The sequence below is a fragment of the Pygoscelis adeliae genome, unplaced genomic scaffold, assembly GCF_000699105.1.
Source record: "Pygoscelis adeliae isolate BGI_AS28 unplaced genomic scaffold, ASM69910v1 Scaffold300, whole genome shotgun sequence".
In the NCBI taxonomy this organism is placed as follows: Eukaryota; Metazoa; Chordata; class Aves; order Sphenisciformes; family Spheniscidae; genus Pygoscelis; species Pygoscelis adeliae.
In genome coordinates, this window is record NW_008824004.1 from 887,088 (window position 1) to 903,597 (window position 16,510).

At 35.5% G+C, this 16,510-nt stretch overlaps 1 protein-coding gene across 1 annotated transcript in view; it reads right to left on the bottom strand.

The window, feature by feature from the left end:
• Nucleotides 1-16,510, bottom strand: part of ADGB (androglobin) — a 116,241-nt gene that overhangs the window by 83,367 nt on the left and 16,364 nt on the right. The window contains exons 7-12 of the mRNA XM_009325596.1: nt 16,080-16,291; nt 14,353-14,481; nt 8,338-8,432; nt 5,331-5,505; nt 4,463-4,553; nt 1,509-1,653 (exon numbers count right to left, since the gene is read on the bottom strand). Of these exons, the coding sequence (XP_009323871.1) occupies nt 1,509-1,653; nt 4,463-4,553; nt 5,331-5,505; nt 8,338-8,432; nt 14,353-14,481; nt 16,080-16,291 (847 nt within the window). The remainder of the gene's footprint in view (nt 1-1,508; nt 1,654-4,462; nt 4,554-5,330; nt 5,506-8,337; nt 8,433-14,352; nt 14,482-16,079; nt 16,292-16,510) is intronic.

Below are 16,510 nucleotides of genomic sequence, written 5' to 3' on the forward strand. Positions count from 1 at the left end.
TCTTCCGATTCTCTCCCCCATCCCACTGTGGGTTGGGGGGAGAGTGAGCGAGCAGCTGTGTGGTGCTCAGTTGCTGGCTGATGTTAAACCATGACACATACTCTGAAGAGGACACATATAAATAGACCCTCCAAAAATTACACAGAAAATTATTTCCCTTTTATTTCAAAATTTACCAAACTAAATTATGTTTTCTTTGTTCATGAAGATACCTAATACTATCCTTAACAGTATGTCTTTGGTCTTCAGACACATTTTGTAACCCTACAGGCAATCACTATACATCAACCAAATACCACAAATGTTACCCTCAAATATATTTATCAGTTTGTCCCAGAAAAGAACAGTAGAAATTTTAAAATAATTGGGTCATCCTTACTACAGGATTGTGCGGATAAGGACTTTGTTGCTGTTTTTCCTTTATGCAGCACTATGGATGAATACATTTTATAGGTTCTTTTAAATTATTGTCTATATTGTAATCATAATGAATGTATCAGATACAGAAGAAGTACTCATTCTTTACTTGGAACAGAAAATAAATGTAGGGGGGAGAACTGTAGTAAACATTTACAAGTTGAGACTACATCTTCCCCAAAGTATAATTGGTTTATTGAGTTGGATCCAGATTAAGTATAACTTCATTGAAAGCATTTGTATATTGCCTAGACTGCTTTTTCCCTCAATTTTCTTAAAGTCAAAAAGATAAATGCTATCAAATGCTCTTATGAACAGTGTTTGCTGCAATAAGGATGAAATTGAAGACATATTGGCACTGCCAAAGTAGATTCTTTTGTAGGTGTTGAGCAAATGAAATAACTTCAGTGGAGCTCTGCTTGTTTATTTGAATATTTAAGTCTCTGTTTCTCTATGTTGCGAATTATTTCTCTATACAAAATATTTCACTCAGGAAGCTTGAGCATCCAATTCATGGCTGAGGATTCCCTTAGAAGGCAAAGCTTCTGAAATTTAAGAGCTGGCAAACTCAACATTGAAGTCTTAACTCTTTTTCTAGATCTAGCCTGAAGTCTTTCAATTAAGGATGACAAATGAGGATGACATTTTTAAGGCATGAGTTTACATTTTTCAAGTAGTCACATGCCTAGGTACATCCTTCACTGTACATGAAATACACTAATCGTAACATGAAGTAAACATTTATTTATAAAGACCCCTGACTATCTTCTTAAGACTCTCCCATCAAATGATTTTAAAGAGCAAAACCAAAATATTTTGTAGTGTTAGCAATAGGACTTTCAGAATCTGAGGAATAAATAATAAAAAAATAAGGTTAAAACGAAATGCATCAGGAAAGATTTCCCACCCAGTACACATCAATATAACTATAAAGTGCAACGAGCAGGGAAATTATTTAAATACCAGGGAAAAGCTTACTGAAAGGTCTTTAAAAACCTATATTTAAGTATTAAGTATTTTCTATTTTGCCTTTCACTATCCTTTGGAATATAAAACTAGGTCAAGTTAAAAAAAATTAGGAAAATTATTACCTGAGAATAATCTTCTGCATTTGAGTGTCTCCCACTTTGATTCATATCCACATTACTGTCACTTACATTTTCATCACTTTCAGTAACAGGAGGGAGACAGGATACGGAATGAAATCCTTTTTTGATGGTGGACTGTGGAAAGTGGCTAAATAATAAAAGAAAGCTCAAACACTTTAATCCATACATTTACTTTCAAATGACAGTCTTCATAACTACTATTCTTAACAGAATTTTGTCAAAATAATTTGTGCCTCCCTTGTTTTGACAGCTTAATAGGGCAGCACAAACTCTATGGATACATATATTCATACATGTATATACATATATGGCTAGGCACTACCCACATATCTACAGTCAAAAGATGTAAACTGTTGCCTTCTTAACTAACCCTCAAAAAACCAAAACCCAAGTCAGCTGAGGAAAACTAGATGATAACGCCAGAAGTGAATAAATTTCTATGGTCCCTAGACAAGAAAAACATTTCTAATGTGCACTACTTAAATAAAGGCAGGGCAAAAAAAAAGTTTTGTGTCAGAACAGTTTTTTGTCTTTTCCCTCAAAATGGGTCTCCATAGCTACCAGACAGCTAAAATGCACAATAACCAAGGAAACCTGTGCAAGGCCTATTCTGGCTATTGTAAAAGAAAGCTCTGTCGCTACTTCAGTGGAGGCAGAAGTAAAAACTGATGGAAATATAAGTAACTGGGCTTGTTCAGCAAACTAGGAGAACAAGATGAAAATAATGTTGCACACATGCCAATTAGACATAAATACCTAATTGTGTTATTGCAGCAATAAAGAACAGAGAAAAATGTAAGCATGTGTTATCTAGCCCCCTTCTTAAGGATTAAGATAATGAAATATCAAGATCTTTAGCAGTAACACAGTCACAATTATCTTCCCTTTGAATGTTGCAAAAGATTTTATTAGAATGAAAGCAAGAGATTAAAAACAGTTTCAGTCCCAATTGTGTATCTATGTCTATTATCTTATTTCAGCAGCTATATTACTTTAATGAAATGCTAATACTTGCTATATATTTTTGGTTACTACCTGTTAATTAAATCACAAGAGATTAAATTAGCTGATTGTCATGGAAACTTAGCACATTAAATAAACTGTCCTTGACAAAATGGGGTAAGTTGACCATGAAGCAATCTATTACATATGAAAAAACAATATAAAATATGTTAACATGCAAATACTGCAACATCTTACTTATTATTCTCTCACTTTTTTAATAACCTACTAATGGATATTGCTTAGAGCATTTTTATGTATTTCTACTCCTACTATTTGAAAACAAACAATAAGTAATTTAATGTATTTTTTAACCAGTAAAATGCAACTGTATCAGCAAAACAATGACATTCCCAGAATATTCCAAGGTCATTTCTTCCATGGACAAACGCTGCTGTTCAAAAAAACAAAAAAAAATCTAACTAGTTTATTATCAACCCATCCAATCATGATGATCAAAATGCAGAACCTGTCAAGTATGTAATTTCTTCCGTTTACTTAGAGATGTACTTAACAGAAGGTGTACACACCTTAAAAAAATACACACACCTCCGACAATTTACAAATTGTTGTTGGACTCAGGCTCGAGAAAAGAAATATCCTCCAAAATAACATAAACCTTTTGGTGCTCACTTGGGACGTGATACATTAAATGCTTCGTCTGTCAGGAGTTCAGTCAGAATAAAAGAGAGGAGATTAATAACTCAGCAGTTGTCTACCGAATGTTCGTATGATAAGCTGAAGCCTGACAGTAATGTGCTATGCAGTGGGTCATAGGAAAAAAAATAAGGCCCTGATACACTTAATGGTAATCCTTCTTTTCTTGTCAGTGAGCAAGTACTATGCTGAATATTGAATATTGACTAGAAGTGGTGCATACATCAACTTCTGAAACTTCTTCTCTAGGACACCCTGCCTTGTTTAAAGACCCTGGTTTTCAAGGGTTTATAGGACTTCCAAACAGTCTTTAACACAAGGCATTTATACAAAGTTGTGTTTTGAGCATGAGCTGCTTCACCTGCACTCTCAGGCTTCTTGTAACAACTATAATGAACAGAGAACAGCCTGTTTTATTCATAAACATTAACATTAATTGTTCCATGCCAGATATGTGACGCCCATGAAAGTACTGACTGGCCTGTCAATGACATCCTTGTTATGTGCAAGAATTGAAAAAGTCCAGTAGTTTGACGAAAAATTTGAAAGATATCAAAGAATATTCCTATTTCCGGTGGAAGTGATCTACTGAATATTCTACGTCTTTGGGCCCACTGAGCAAAGAAACTGGCAAAGTGTTTTTGCCTGACAGAGCTCCCTGCCCTTCAATGTCAGATGCCCTGGGAAGTGTGCATCCACCTAGGGGACTGTCCGCACAGGGTGTGACAAGTAGGGACCCACCCCTCAGGTGTGTGCATGCCCACCTCCTGGTGGGCTTTCTCACCAGTGTGTAGATTAGCAGATTGTAGGGAGCAGCATATAAAGCTTAGAGCATCCCAACTTGCATCTCCAGTAGGAGGTCTGTGCAAGTAGAAGAACCTGCACTCCCAAAAAAGAAGGTGTGCTTGTAACCCAGAATGCCGGGAGGATGCATATAATTGCATGTGTATGTCTCTGTGTGCGTGATTAGAAGTTCTTGGGATTAGTTACAGAAAGGTGTTCAGAAGTCTGTAGGTGTTTATTAACATTTTGTAAGCGCCTAGTATAGTTGTTTCTCTGTTATATTGCTGAAATTGATCCTAAATGTACAATTCACTGATTGCCAATTAATTATGTGACATCAATAAAACAATAGAACGCTCTGATCCTGATATGCTTTAAACTACATGAACTGAGCAGTTTTTCCCTGTGACACAAGTAAACATAAGCCATTGCGTTTTCACAGTGAAATGGACTAACAATACGATGTTAAGGCTGAAACTACATTGACTACTTACACGTCTGTGGGTATTGTGATAAGATTCAATTTGTAATTCAAAAAGAGGCTAGCAATCTCAACATGTTCTTCAGGTATCTTTACCACAGGCTCTGGAAAAAAGCAACCTGTCAAATATATATTCATAAGAAATATTTAATACTGTAATTTTGACAAATAATTTCCATAGGAGATTCATCACCCTTAAATAATTCTATTTTCCAAGTATCACCGCATACACTTGAATGGAAGAGAACAACCACAGGTGGCTTTAGGTGACATACCATGAAGAAATAAGTGCTTAACACTCTGATCCTCAGGTATTAAAAGTGTGCTTGACCTATATGTAATGTTATCCAAGGTAGCTTAGAACAACTATGGCAGCACATTCTGCCTTTGCTAATTTCCTCTGTTTCTGATCCCAGTATATTTTGCTAGCATGCCTGTAACGCTTTCATATTCAAGCTATCTCATATCATGCATTTAACTCCATTATGCAGCACAGACAAACCCTAGAACAAGTTTACCCTAAAACTATGGGTTGTTGCAGCAGGACTAGTCACATATGTTAAAGGCTTAAAAGGTGTTCAGAAGCTTTCATGGCTCTGCATCAGAGAGCTTCTGCATTGCGTTGATAACACTCTCTCTTCATTTTCTCCGGTAGAGTAGAGTGCCTTTTTAGAGATAAATTAAGACACTTGTCAAAGCATTTAAGAAATAATAGGGCTAAAGGGAAGTAATGCAAAATTGGCAAAAAAAAAAAAAGAAAGAGTAAACCCTAGGGAAGGTCTATTGAAATTAAGCTAAGAAATGATAAGTATGGCTCTGAAAACGTTTATAATAATTAAAATGTAATTACAAAATTATTTTGGAGTTTCAAGTAGACAAACCTTGAGGTTCAGATGTCACAACAGTTTCCTTTTTCTGACGGAAAAGTTTCCAACGAGGAACTGGTGGTGGTGGTGGTAGTGCTACCAGAGGACAGGACCTAGTTCTGGTAATCAGGACAGGATGGCTATATAAGTGGGAAAGCCCATATTGCCTCAGCTTCTCCGAAGAATCAGCCTATGAAACATGGAAAGATAATCTGACTGGGGTCTGCTCTCATCACTCTCAAAAAAGAACAGTATGCACACAAAAGCATCTAATGGCTTGGATAACAAATGAAACAAAAATCATTCACCTGACAAGGCTATCCAAAAACATTATCAAATTAGGATTTGATATTCAGCAGAAAAAGTATAATTGAATAGTTAGAAGTGTTTACATATATTTTACTTTTCATAATAGATTCATCACTTCTTTAAACTTATTTATATAACCATATTCTTTTAGGTGCTACAGAAAACATATAAGTGAAGCAGAATGAAGATGTAAGAAAACAACACTGACAACATTTTGTTCTAAATAAGCATATTTAAAAATACTTTTTCTGAGGAAAAAGCCCCTACTTCATGCCGAATTTATAAAGTGGCAGAATTCTAGAAACAACTGGTCTTTTAGATAACTTGTGAAATCTCCATAATGTAACATCACTTTGAACCAATACATCATTAAAGCTGAGCTTTTTATCTGCTGGCTAATTTAGAAAACACATTAAAGGCACTACAGTTGACCCATATACCACAGCCCTTAGCAATAGACTTGAGAGCAATTTTAGATGTGGACCTTGAGTGGTGCTCTTCCCATTAAAATAATAATGGTTCAGTACTTAACATTTTTCGCTACTGAAAGTTCTGTTACAAGATTTGTTCATCCTTTTTATTTTAAAAATACACCTTCTTTTGCTTGCTAAATAAATCACCTATAACTTATTTCTTTAACGTGTTCATCAGCAAGTCTCTGATTGCTCCTGCTCATTGTCAAATGTTCCTGAGGTTCTGTAATTACAAACTGCAGAGAAGAATGTAGTTGTGGTTATTTAAAGGGAGAGGATCAAGTTAAACACATTAAGGTACACAAGCAATATATCAGCCTCATATGACCTCTGAATTTATAAAGATATATTACAGGAGTGGTGACTGGGTACACACATATTCAAACAACTTAAAAATGCAAGTTAAAACCTCCGAGATTATAAAGGATTTCGAAGATGACCAGTTAGGTCCATAAAGGAGAACTTGTCAGCTGCTGAGTAGGAAACACACTTGAATGACTCAACTATTGACTGTTTTCATTGTATTTGAGCAAACTTTAAGACAAATAAATTCAAGCCACATCAATCCAAGGACATACACACTAGAAAGCACAGCTAAAAGGGATACTGCAAAAATTCTGGAGGGAAATTCTAGCACAACTGCAGTCAATGACAAAACTTCCTCCAAATTTAGGGAGCAACTCTTATTCCAAACAATGAATCCACTCTTCCAAACTTTAACTATTTCTATCGGTGTAGTACTTCTCAGCCCCCAAAGGAGGTTGTAGCGAGGTGGGTGTCAGTCTCTTCTCCCAAGTAACTAGCGATAGGACGAGAGGAAATGGCCTCAAGTTGCGCCAGGGGAGGTTTAGATTGGATGTAAGGAAAAATGTCTTTACTGAAAGAGTGGTTAAACATTGGAACAGGCTGCCCAGGGAAGTGGTTGAGTCCCCATCCCTGGAGGTATTTAAAAGGCGGGTAGATGAGGCGCTTAGGGACATGGTTTAGTGGGCATGGTGGTGTTGGGTTGACGGTTGGACTCGATGATCTTGGAGGTCTCTTCCAACCTTAATGATTCTATGATTCTATTCTATGATTCAAAGAAAGCTTGAAAATGGGCTTTTTTAACCGAGGCCCACAAGAAAAATCCACTACACTTCTATATTTAATTTCTGTCAACTTCCATTTTTCTGTCAGTCTTTACTAAAATACTGGTTTTGACTTACAGATTAATCTGCCTCATCCTATTTGGCCTGCCATGCCTCTTTTTCAGTAATCTCTGTACCCTAACAGACTGAAGCCAAGTTTGAGACTAAGGCCTTAGGTGGCAGGAAAGATATAACCCTATGTCACTGTTTCCAGTTTGCTTTTTGATGACTAGTATTACTTATTATTAGCAAAGAGACGGTATTGTCTGAAACCTTAAATTAATACAAATTAAAATAAAATCACAGAGAACAAGCTAGTCTTCAAAACAGCATAGAAACACAGCACAATTTTAAAAAAGAAAACAGTGCAAAAATTAAGAGCAGTAAAACATAACACCTGCAAACCATTTCTGGAAATTTCTTTATTTTATGAAGCCTATCAGTTTTATGAGAAGGTAGCTTAAATTTTCATGTTCTAATTATGATAAATACGATTTAAATGTACAAAAAATTAAATCTAATTAATAATCAACTCAAGAAAGCCTGCTCTGGCATTATAAATAGCTTTCTGTAGAGTGTGAATGACTAAGTGGAAATTTAAGCATTGTTTTTACCCCAGCTGCATGAAGTGCTACACTTTCTCCAGCTGCTTTCACCTGTTATAACACTAATGATAGAAAAGGATATAAAAGTGCTATTTCTTATAGAACAACATATCGGAAAATGTATATCAGCGAAGTCACTAATTGCAGTGTGAAAAAAAATTGAAATTCATGTTTTTCAAGTAGCCCTTAAAATAATTAGTCTTTCCATTCAGAAGTATCTCATCATGATGCATTTTCTAGTCCACATCTAGCCTCTCCCAGGAGACTTCAGCTCCTGGGATCCAAAGGAAAGTGGAGTAAAACTGAAAAAATGAGCAGGGCTGTGGCAGGAAAATGCATGATCAGAATACAGAAATACCAAGATATAAATTTAACTGGTAGTCATTACCTGGTGACTGTTTCCCCATACTAATTTTATTATTTTTGTTACAATGTCGTTGCTACAAAATGAAACACCCTGATAATAATATATGTAATGCTTTCTTGTCCTGAGAGCATAGAATCTTACCATCTGCCCTAATGAAAAAATATCCTCTTCAAACAAATGTAGTGGTATACAGCCAGCATACACGGCCATTTCTGGCTGGGTTGGCACAGAAGATTCTACAGAGAAAACATTAGCGTGCTTTAGAACAGGGTAAACAGTAAATAAATATTGTTGTACCTCACCCTAAATTATTATGCTTTCTCTGCCTTATTTTTAGTATTCTTTTCTTTGTCTGACTCTGTTATTTCATTCAAAACAAGGGCTTACTGTAAAATACTCAGAAGAGAAGCCATGGATGGAAAAAACACATTGTTTTAATCCTGGTCTATTTAGACCATCAACACCTTCTCCATATTTTACTTCTTTTACACAAATGAATAATGGAAATCACAACTTAGAAGTGCAACAGTTCTTGCCATTGTTCTTTTATTTTTCTTGAAACTTTAAAAACACTAGATACTAGCATGAAGAACACAATACACATCATCTGGGTAGGTGAAGTAAAAACATACTGATTGGTCAGTACTAGCTAAAGGCTTCTCACTAGTGAAAGCAAAATTTGATCTTGCCAGCAAAAGGATCAAAAGCCAGAGCTCTGGCCACTCCCGCCAATGGATATGAAGATTGAGATAAGTAGTTTGAGAAACAGAGTGCTCGTAAACCAGGGTTACTGCTCTTACTCCTGTCAAGGAGATGGAAAAGTGGAGGTAATGATGGCTGCTTCAGAAAGGGTGAGGGGATGACCCCGTAGCTCTTATCCCACACGCCTTACAGAAGCTTGTTTTCCTGTAGTTCTGCCATAAGGCATAAAAGCAGGGGCACGTTCACTTTATTACCCCTAGAAATCTGTTGCACTAGGCAACCGTGCAATCGTCTCATACCTGCATCTGTGAAAGAAGCCACTGTTAGTTCCTGAATGATGAAGAGAAGCCAAGGCTGTCTGGCTGACAGCCAGTCCACTCATGCTGAAGGGAAATTAAGAGTCTAAAAAATATAACACTAGAAATATAGGTCTGTGGTTTGACCTAAAAGTCAGCTCAAAAAGAAGGATACCTATTTCTCTCCATTTTTCCTTAGTCACCTAAGAAAGCATGTGAAGACAGGATTTCAGAACACAGGTTATGACACCTGTTTTTCATCAGAATGTTTTGTCTTTGTTCCCTTCAGTTCCACCTCAAATATAGGATAATTGCTTCCTATGTTTAGTAAGTTTTCAACTGGAAGTTGCTCTAAGAATCAGTATTTTCTGTGAAATGGAATAAAACTATGCTGTCTGCATACAAAGAAAAAAGGGAAAGGAAAAGATAAAGGAAAAGAAAGGAAAAGGAAAGATAGGCAAGTGGCTGGAAAATACAATATATCCGATTTAAAATCCATTTATTTAGAAGGTATGCAATGTTTTTTTCTTAAAGCAGTAAGATATCTCTGCATCTTAAATATTCTTCCAGAAATTCAATTACCCAATTAAATGTAAGCTGATAGTCAGTCAGTTACTTTCCAGTGGATTCTTAGTATTTCTCACTACATGCTTGTGATTGCTGTGTTAATCACAGCTCTTGTGTTAGCTGTGGGTTTCAACTTATTCAAAAGCAAGGCTATAATCTACGTTTGATCTCAGTACCTACTGACATATCTGATCTGTTACAAATACAGCAGTAGTAGTTACGATGTACTATACATTACAGAAGAGTACATGCCACAAGGCACACCGATCTCACTGCATGTGAGAAGTATTTCTCAAATAAAAGTATTTAATCAAATACCAGGTGGAATGTAAAGCTGTCATACACAGTCCAGATGGGTTGTGAAATAAAATGTCTGCAGGGCAGACAATAAACAGTAATGAACAAATTATTAGAGCGTGCAAATGATTAACCAGGCACACCATATTCACTTTAATAATACTATTACAATAGCAGAAAGATCTTGTACATTATGCCAGTACCTTTTAAAAATAATAATAAATTATTTGATCATTTTTCACTGTACAAAAAATGAGAAGGATGTATGCAAATTGTTTGCCACCAAGTGTGCTGTTGATTAGCGTGAATTCAGCATCTAGGGAAACACGTTAAAACCGATAGCCTTGATAAAATTGTTTTATTAGATGAAAAATGTTATGACATATGGTACAACAAAACAGTTAGATTCAGCAAAGCCTACTATTTATATCCACTACTGTGGATTTAAGAATTCTGCGGTGCTTTGTTAAAGACTTCTGAATCCTTGTAGCGCCTTATGTTTCACATTTGTGGCTTTGCAAATCCATCTACAGAGAGTGAGTACTATACAATCTGAATAAATGTTTCTCTCCCTGGGAAAAGGGAAAGTATCATTTGAATTGATCCATGTAATATTTAGACATCTCTCCAGCCACTTAAAAAGAAAGGCTAAGAATGAAAATTGTTGTTTTTAATATTCTTAATCATTTTTATTTTTTAAAAAATCATAGGTTTGAAAGACTTGCAAAAATTTTTCTCACTATACCTCAAGGTTTCTCTTAAATACTTATTTGTCAAACAAGAGCTGATGCTGAGTTTTAACTTTCCAAAACACTTCAGCTGGCTTTCAATATCCTTCTTAGCAGGTCTGCAGCTCATATTTTAACCTCTGTTGTTGTGTTAGGCATGAATTAGCTTTGCCTACTGGAGGGTATTTTTTTAGTCTTCAGAAAAATGCCCTATGTGCTTTTCAGAATTGACATAAATATTGCAGAATGATAATATGCATTTGAAAAAACAGAACAAAATATTAGGCTCTAGTCCCTACTTATAAATGAAAACTCTTTTGAACAGGCAAAAGGAAAATGAAAAGAACTTTACAGTTATGTGTTACCTATCTCATTGACTCTGATGGTTAACATTACAGATCTACTTGTATGACTTCAGAAATTTTTAAACATAATAGTAATCTCCCAACACTTCTGTGACATAGAAAGTGACATAGAAAATATTATTAATTATCTCGAATTACAAAACTGGTATCAAGGCACAATGAGACTTAGCAAAAATAAATGGCTGGTTTATAGAACAAACTCCTAAATTCCTGGATCGTGCCCTCTCCAGTGGAATAGTATTCCCTTTCCAGCAGTTCAGAAATTATTAGGAAAATCATTAGTGTAGAAACGTAAATGGAAATTGGAGCGGTGGCTCTTTATAGGAACAAGGGGCCTAAGTAGATCATATCATATCATCATAAAAACTCTTTATGGAATGAATGGACTCCCTGGGTATGACAGGAGAAATAGTTCCTAGAAGAAAAGGCTGATGAGTGGAAAAGTGCAGATTATGTGCTGAAGTGGGCCAGTAGGAACATATGAATTGTCTACAAAAGCTTCCCAAGGACTGGCTGGTTGATAAGCCACAGGACCAAAGAGCTGGTTGCTCTCAGGAAGAGCCCTGGCTGATCAGGTAAAGGGCTTGTTATTCTGCTGGGTCCACGCAATAGGATGAATAGAGAAAAAGGTTCAGTGCTTCAAGGATCCTGCAACTCATATTGTATTTGGGGGATGCAGCAGGCATTCGTCTGAGCACCCAAGTGATTCAGAACTGTATTTATACACTTGCAATGGGTCTGGCTGGGATGGAGCTAATTTTCTTCAGAGCAGTTCATATGGTGCTGTGTTTTAGATATGTGACCAAAACAGTGTTGATAACACACCAATGTGTCAACTGTTGCTGAGCAGAGCTCGCATAGCATCAAATCCTTCTGTTTCCCACTCTGCTGCCCCAGCGAGTAGGTTGGGGGTGGGCAAGAGGTTCAGTCCTTCTGATTCTCTCCCCCATCCTGCCGGTGGGGAGTGGGCGAGCGACTGGGTGGGGGGACTTAGCTGCCAGACAGCATCAACCCACCACAACATTATAACCCACACAACATCAAAAGACTGTAAGAGAAGTTTCCGAATACTTAGAAGTAACTGGTATGTCAATGTGTATGAAACCAAACAAGGTAATGAACATACAAGGTAATGAATACAAGAGGTTTTGCCATTTTAGAAGTAAAATATAAATGATATCAAGAGTAGTTAAATACCTCTTTAGAAATAATTCATATTTATCACAGAAAGAAGAACAACTCCCTTAAAGTCTTCACACTCAATAGATAGAGTGACAACTTGCAGTAGGGAAATAAGCACTTTTATGGTGCTGGAAATGAAATACTTTTCAAGCAACTCACATTAAAAAAAAAAAAAAAAGAAGCTGTTGTATTAAGTAAAGTCACTGTTACAAAATTCCCAAGAACAATTCAGAAACTTTTTACAACTACTACCTCTGGAGTCTGACTTTGAACCTAGCCCTAGTTTCAATGTTACTTTATGCACAAAAATAGTTCTACTGTCCCGGGTCACTCTCTGCAGACCCATGTCTCATAAAGCCTGCAAGCTTTTTCTGTTGTGGCTACAATCTCACAACAAAAATGCATTTTAATTCAGTATTATTTGAAATTGAAGTTCTCCTTTTTTTTTGTTTCTTTGCAGTCTAATAATCTTAAATTTGCTCCATATCTTACAGCCTCTGACTTTACAACCTCCACATTTACTTCTATTCAAAATCTTACCAAGTTTATTAGTGAGTTATCTACCCCTTACTCTTTTTCAAAACTCTATTCTGTTTCAGACCTAGGATAAGAGAGTTCTCTGACCATCGTATTTGAGCCCTGAACTAATGGTCTTTCTAAATAACCTCTTCACAGGCCACTAACTATCTTTCAGAAAACAGCATAAACTGTGCTTTAAATAGCAGGACAAAGATCAAAATGCCATCTGGTTCTTCATACAGAAACACCGCCTGATGATTTTTAATGCTCTTTCACTCCTTTTGCACAATTTCTAGATTTCATCACTTGGATCCTTCTGCATCTCCTTTGCTTTCTTTTCCCCACAATGTGCTTGAGTACTGGGCACATTCTTATATTCATGTGAAATGCCTCGTTTCCTATTCCACAACTACCACTAATGCAAACTATGTTCCTGCAATACATTTTAAAATTCACTGCTGCTTAACTCCCTTAGTAGTATCTAAGGTAGGAACTTAAACCAATATATTTGTTGATGACAAACAGCAATATTGGTTTGATATAAATTAAAATTATTTAAACCAATTTTAATCAGGATTTAAATCAAGAAGCAGAAATCTGATTTACATAGTGAGTTTCATTCTTGTTATACACTTTTACTTTGTAGTTATTTTCCCAAAGAAAGATGCTCTACCTATTCTTACCTGTTGATTTGCAACTAGATAATATTCCAGTTAATAAATATGTTTCCTTCTGCTAACCATATGGAAATGTTACATGTATGCAAATATAAGCAATGACAAAAGCAAATCAGCTTAATGTACATTTATGAAGACTTTCTATACTTTATGATAGTAAGCATGACATTTCTTATTGACTGATTAGTTGAACAATTAGTATTTACTTGTGGTTTGTTTAAATTGTATTTTGTTTTTTAAAACAATAATTAAATTTAAATGCAGAAAGCAAGAATTTAATTAATTTTTAAGCTATCATGAATGTATCAGTACAAAAAATAAATTCATCAAAATATATTTCCAGGATAAAGGAAACAAATTTATTAAACAATTAAATCATGGAGTGAATTCTAACGAATATTTCTGGCCCTTCAACAAAGAAGCATTCTAGCTTTTTCCAATCGCAATTTACTGAATAAAGTAGATACTGAACAAATAATTATTAGAGAGGAAGCCTTTTTTTTTTTTTTTTAATACAGAAAGACAGTTTACCACTAGAACAAATCTTGGCCCTACATGACTGGCCAGCAACTTCCAAATATTATGCATAGCATTACTTTACATTTTGACATCAAACACAAATTACTGCAATACTGTTCTTAGTATAAGTTATAGGATTTTCATAGGTTATAATGACTTCAGTCTGTAATGCAGGCTGTAAAGAATTACAATCTTTTAACAAATTAGTCTTCCCCAATTAAGTTCAAAAACAAATAAAAGCAAAGCCCTTTGCTTTACATTTATCTCCTGTTTGTATTTTTAGCTTCAATAGAATAGGACTTACTTTCAGTTAAGGCCTGAAGAGAACATTGGGCTTCTGCCAACATTTGTGAAGACTGAACTACTAACTTGTTTTTTTCTTTTTCCCCTTCTCTGCTTTTCTTCTTTCCGATTTCTCTCTGCTCTGCTTTTTCTATTAAGCAAAATAAAGATTAAATATTTTACTTTTTCAGAGACAAACTTTCAGTCATAGTTTCATACTGTGTAAATGTTTTAATGACATTTTAGATAAATTTTAAAAAAAAATCAACTACAAACTATTCCAGTCAGAAGAGCTGAGATACAATAAAGAACTAATGTCATTTCGTTTAAAAAAATAAAAAATGAAAAATAATTTTTAAGATGTAAACACAGATTTACTGAGAAGGGACCAGGAAGGCTTCAGTCCCACCTTCCAGTTAGTGCACAATTCTCATGTCCCTACTATAATGTTTGGAATTCCTGAATTCCTGGCACTGTGTCAAATATTTTCTTCATGTCCCTGCTCCCATGCATCAATTATTTCCAAAATAATCTAACATAGATGAGGCATAGGTTCCCAATGGACATGGCAGAAGAAAGCCCCACAGTCAGAACCTTCTCTCAAGCCTTAGAACTTAGACTATAGGAAAATACATTTCTAACTGAAAAAATACCAAACATTAATAGAGCATCAGAACACAGCTTGTAGCCTCAGAGTTGGAGATTACAGAGCTGTATCGTAACATAATGCTTCCCTGATTCTAAGCTGTTTCAGTTACTAATAGAATTTCTAAGTCTTAGGCAGGATTAAATTTACAAAGTTTTCTGGGAATAAATTACAGCACCCTGTTGGATGAATGACAGTGCTGTTCCCAGTGGCTGCATCTCTGTGCATGTCCATTCCAAACTCTGAAATATTGACTATGCTGGTGGGTGGGCCATAAAATGATAGCAAGAATTCCTAAGAAAAGAGAATACCCCCTCAGCCAGGTCTCTTCTAATATTTTTACAACACTTTTGACATTAGGACTAAGTATTTGGCATTCAAAGTGGGGAAGGCAGGGATTTTTTTGAAAATCGAGGGAGAAATAGAAATTTTAGTATATGATTTGTACCTTCCAAAGACATTAGGAGTGCTGCAAAATTGCATCCATGCCTTCCAGTTAAGAACAGCAACTAAGAAAACTCAGTTTCAAATATAAACATTGGAGAATAATATACTGGAACAAGTAAGTTTCTAAAGCTAATTTTTTTCATTTAGAAGTAAAGAGGACTAGCAGCTCTTGAAGAAAATTAATACCTATGCCTAGTAGCATAAACAGAAAAGTTTCTGTAAATAAAAATGCAGGTAGACATTAGAATGTACTTGTCAGAACCCTCTGTAGGTAATCATGCTTTGTAACATCCATTATGAAATGTATAATTTATTGATGGTCAGAGCAGTGTTGCCTTTGGGGAAACTGTAACCTCTCTGTTATCCCTCTGCAAGGATTCAGTCTTTAAAGAAATGGCTGTGACACTGAGCTGAACAAATCTCTGCCATAAAATGAAGCTATTTTCATAAAATAAGAGACTAGTACTGCTTCTAATGAGATCTATAGTTAAAACAAAACTTTTTGAATTTACACCACTGCAACGTGTTCAGTGAAACAACAACAAACGCACAGAGTTTCATGTGGCATAATAAAGACATATAAATTAGAAGCCAGACTTTGTGTTAACTTTATTTACACTTGGCCTACAAAGATAACACTACCTAAAATTACAGACCTTTTCCAATTTTATCAGCTTTCTCTGCTTTCTCAGGTTTATCTGACTGCTTATTCACAGATGAAACTTCATTTTTTAGCTCTGAGACTTTGGTCTCTTTAGGTTTTGTATCTGGCTGAGGAATATCAAGTTCTGGAGTTTTCTTATTTGGCAACTTGAATTCTGGCACAATCTCTTTCAAAAAGCCCCAGACTTTGTCCAAGTATCCAGGCCTTTAAAAACAAACACATGCATATGTCAATGATAATGATATTTACAGTAAGAAAAGAAAGTGTGATTTTTATTTAGACAACACTATACTACAACTGACAGTCCAACTCTTAGAAAAGTTACTGGGTTATTTTAGTAAATAAAACACACTTGCCTGATTTTGTGTATCAGCCAATTTGTTAAGAGGCAGATTATGGACATATCCATAAAGAGAGAGATGG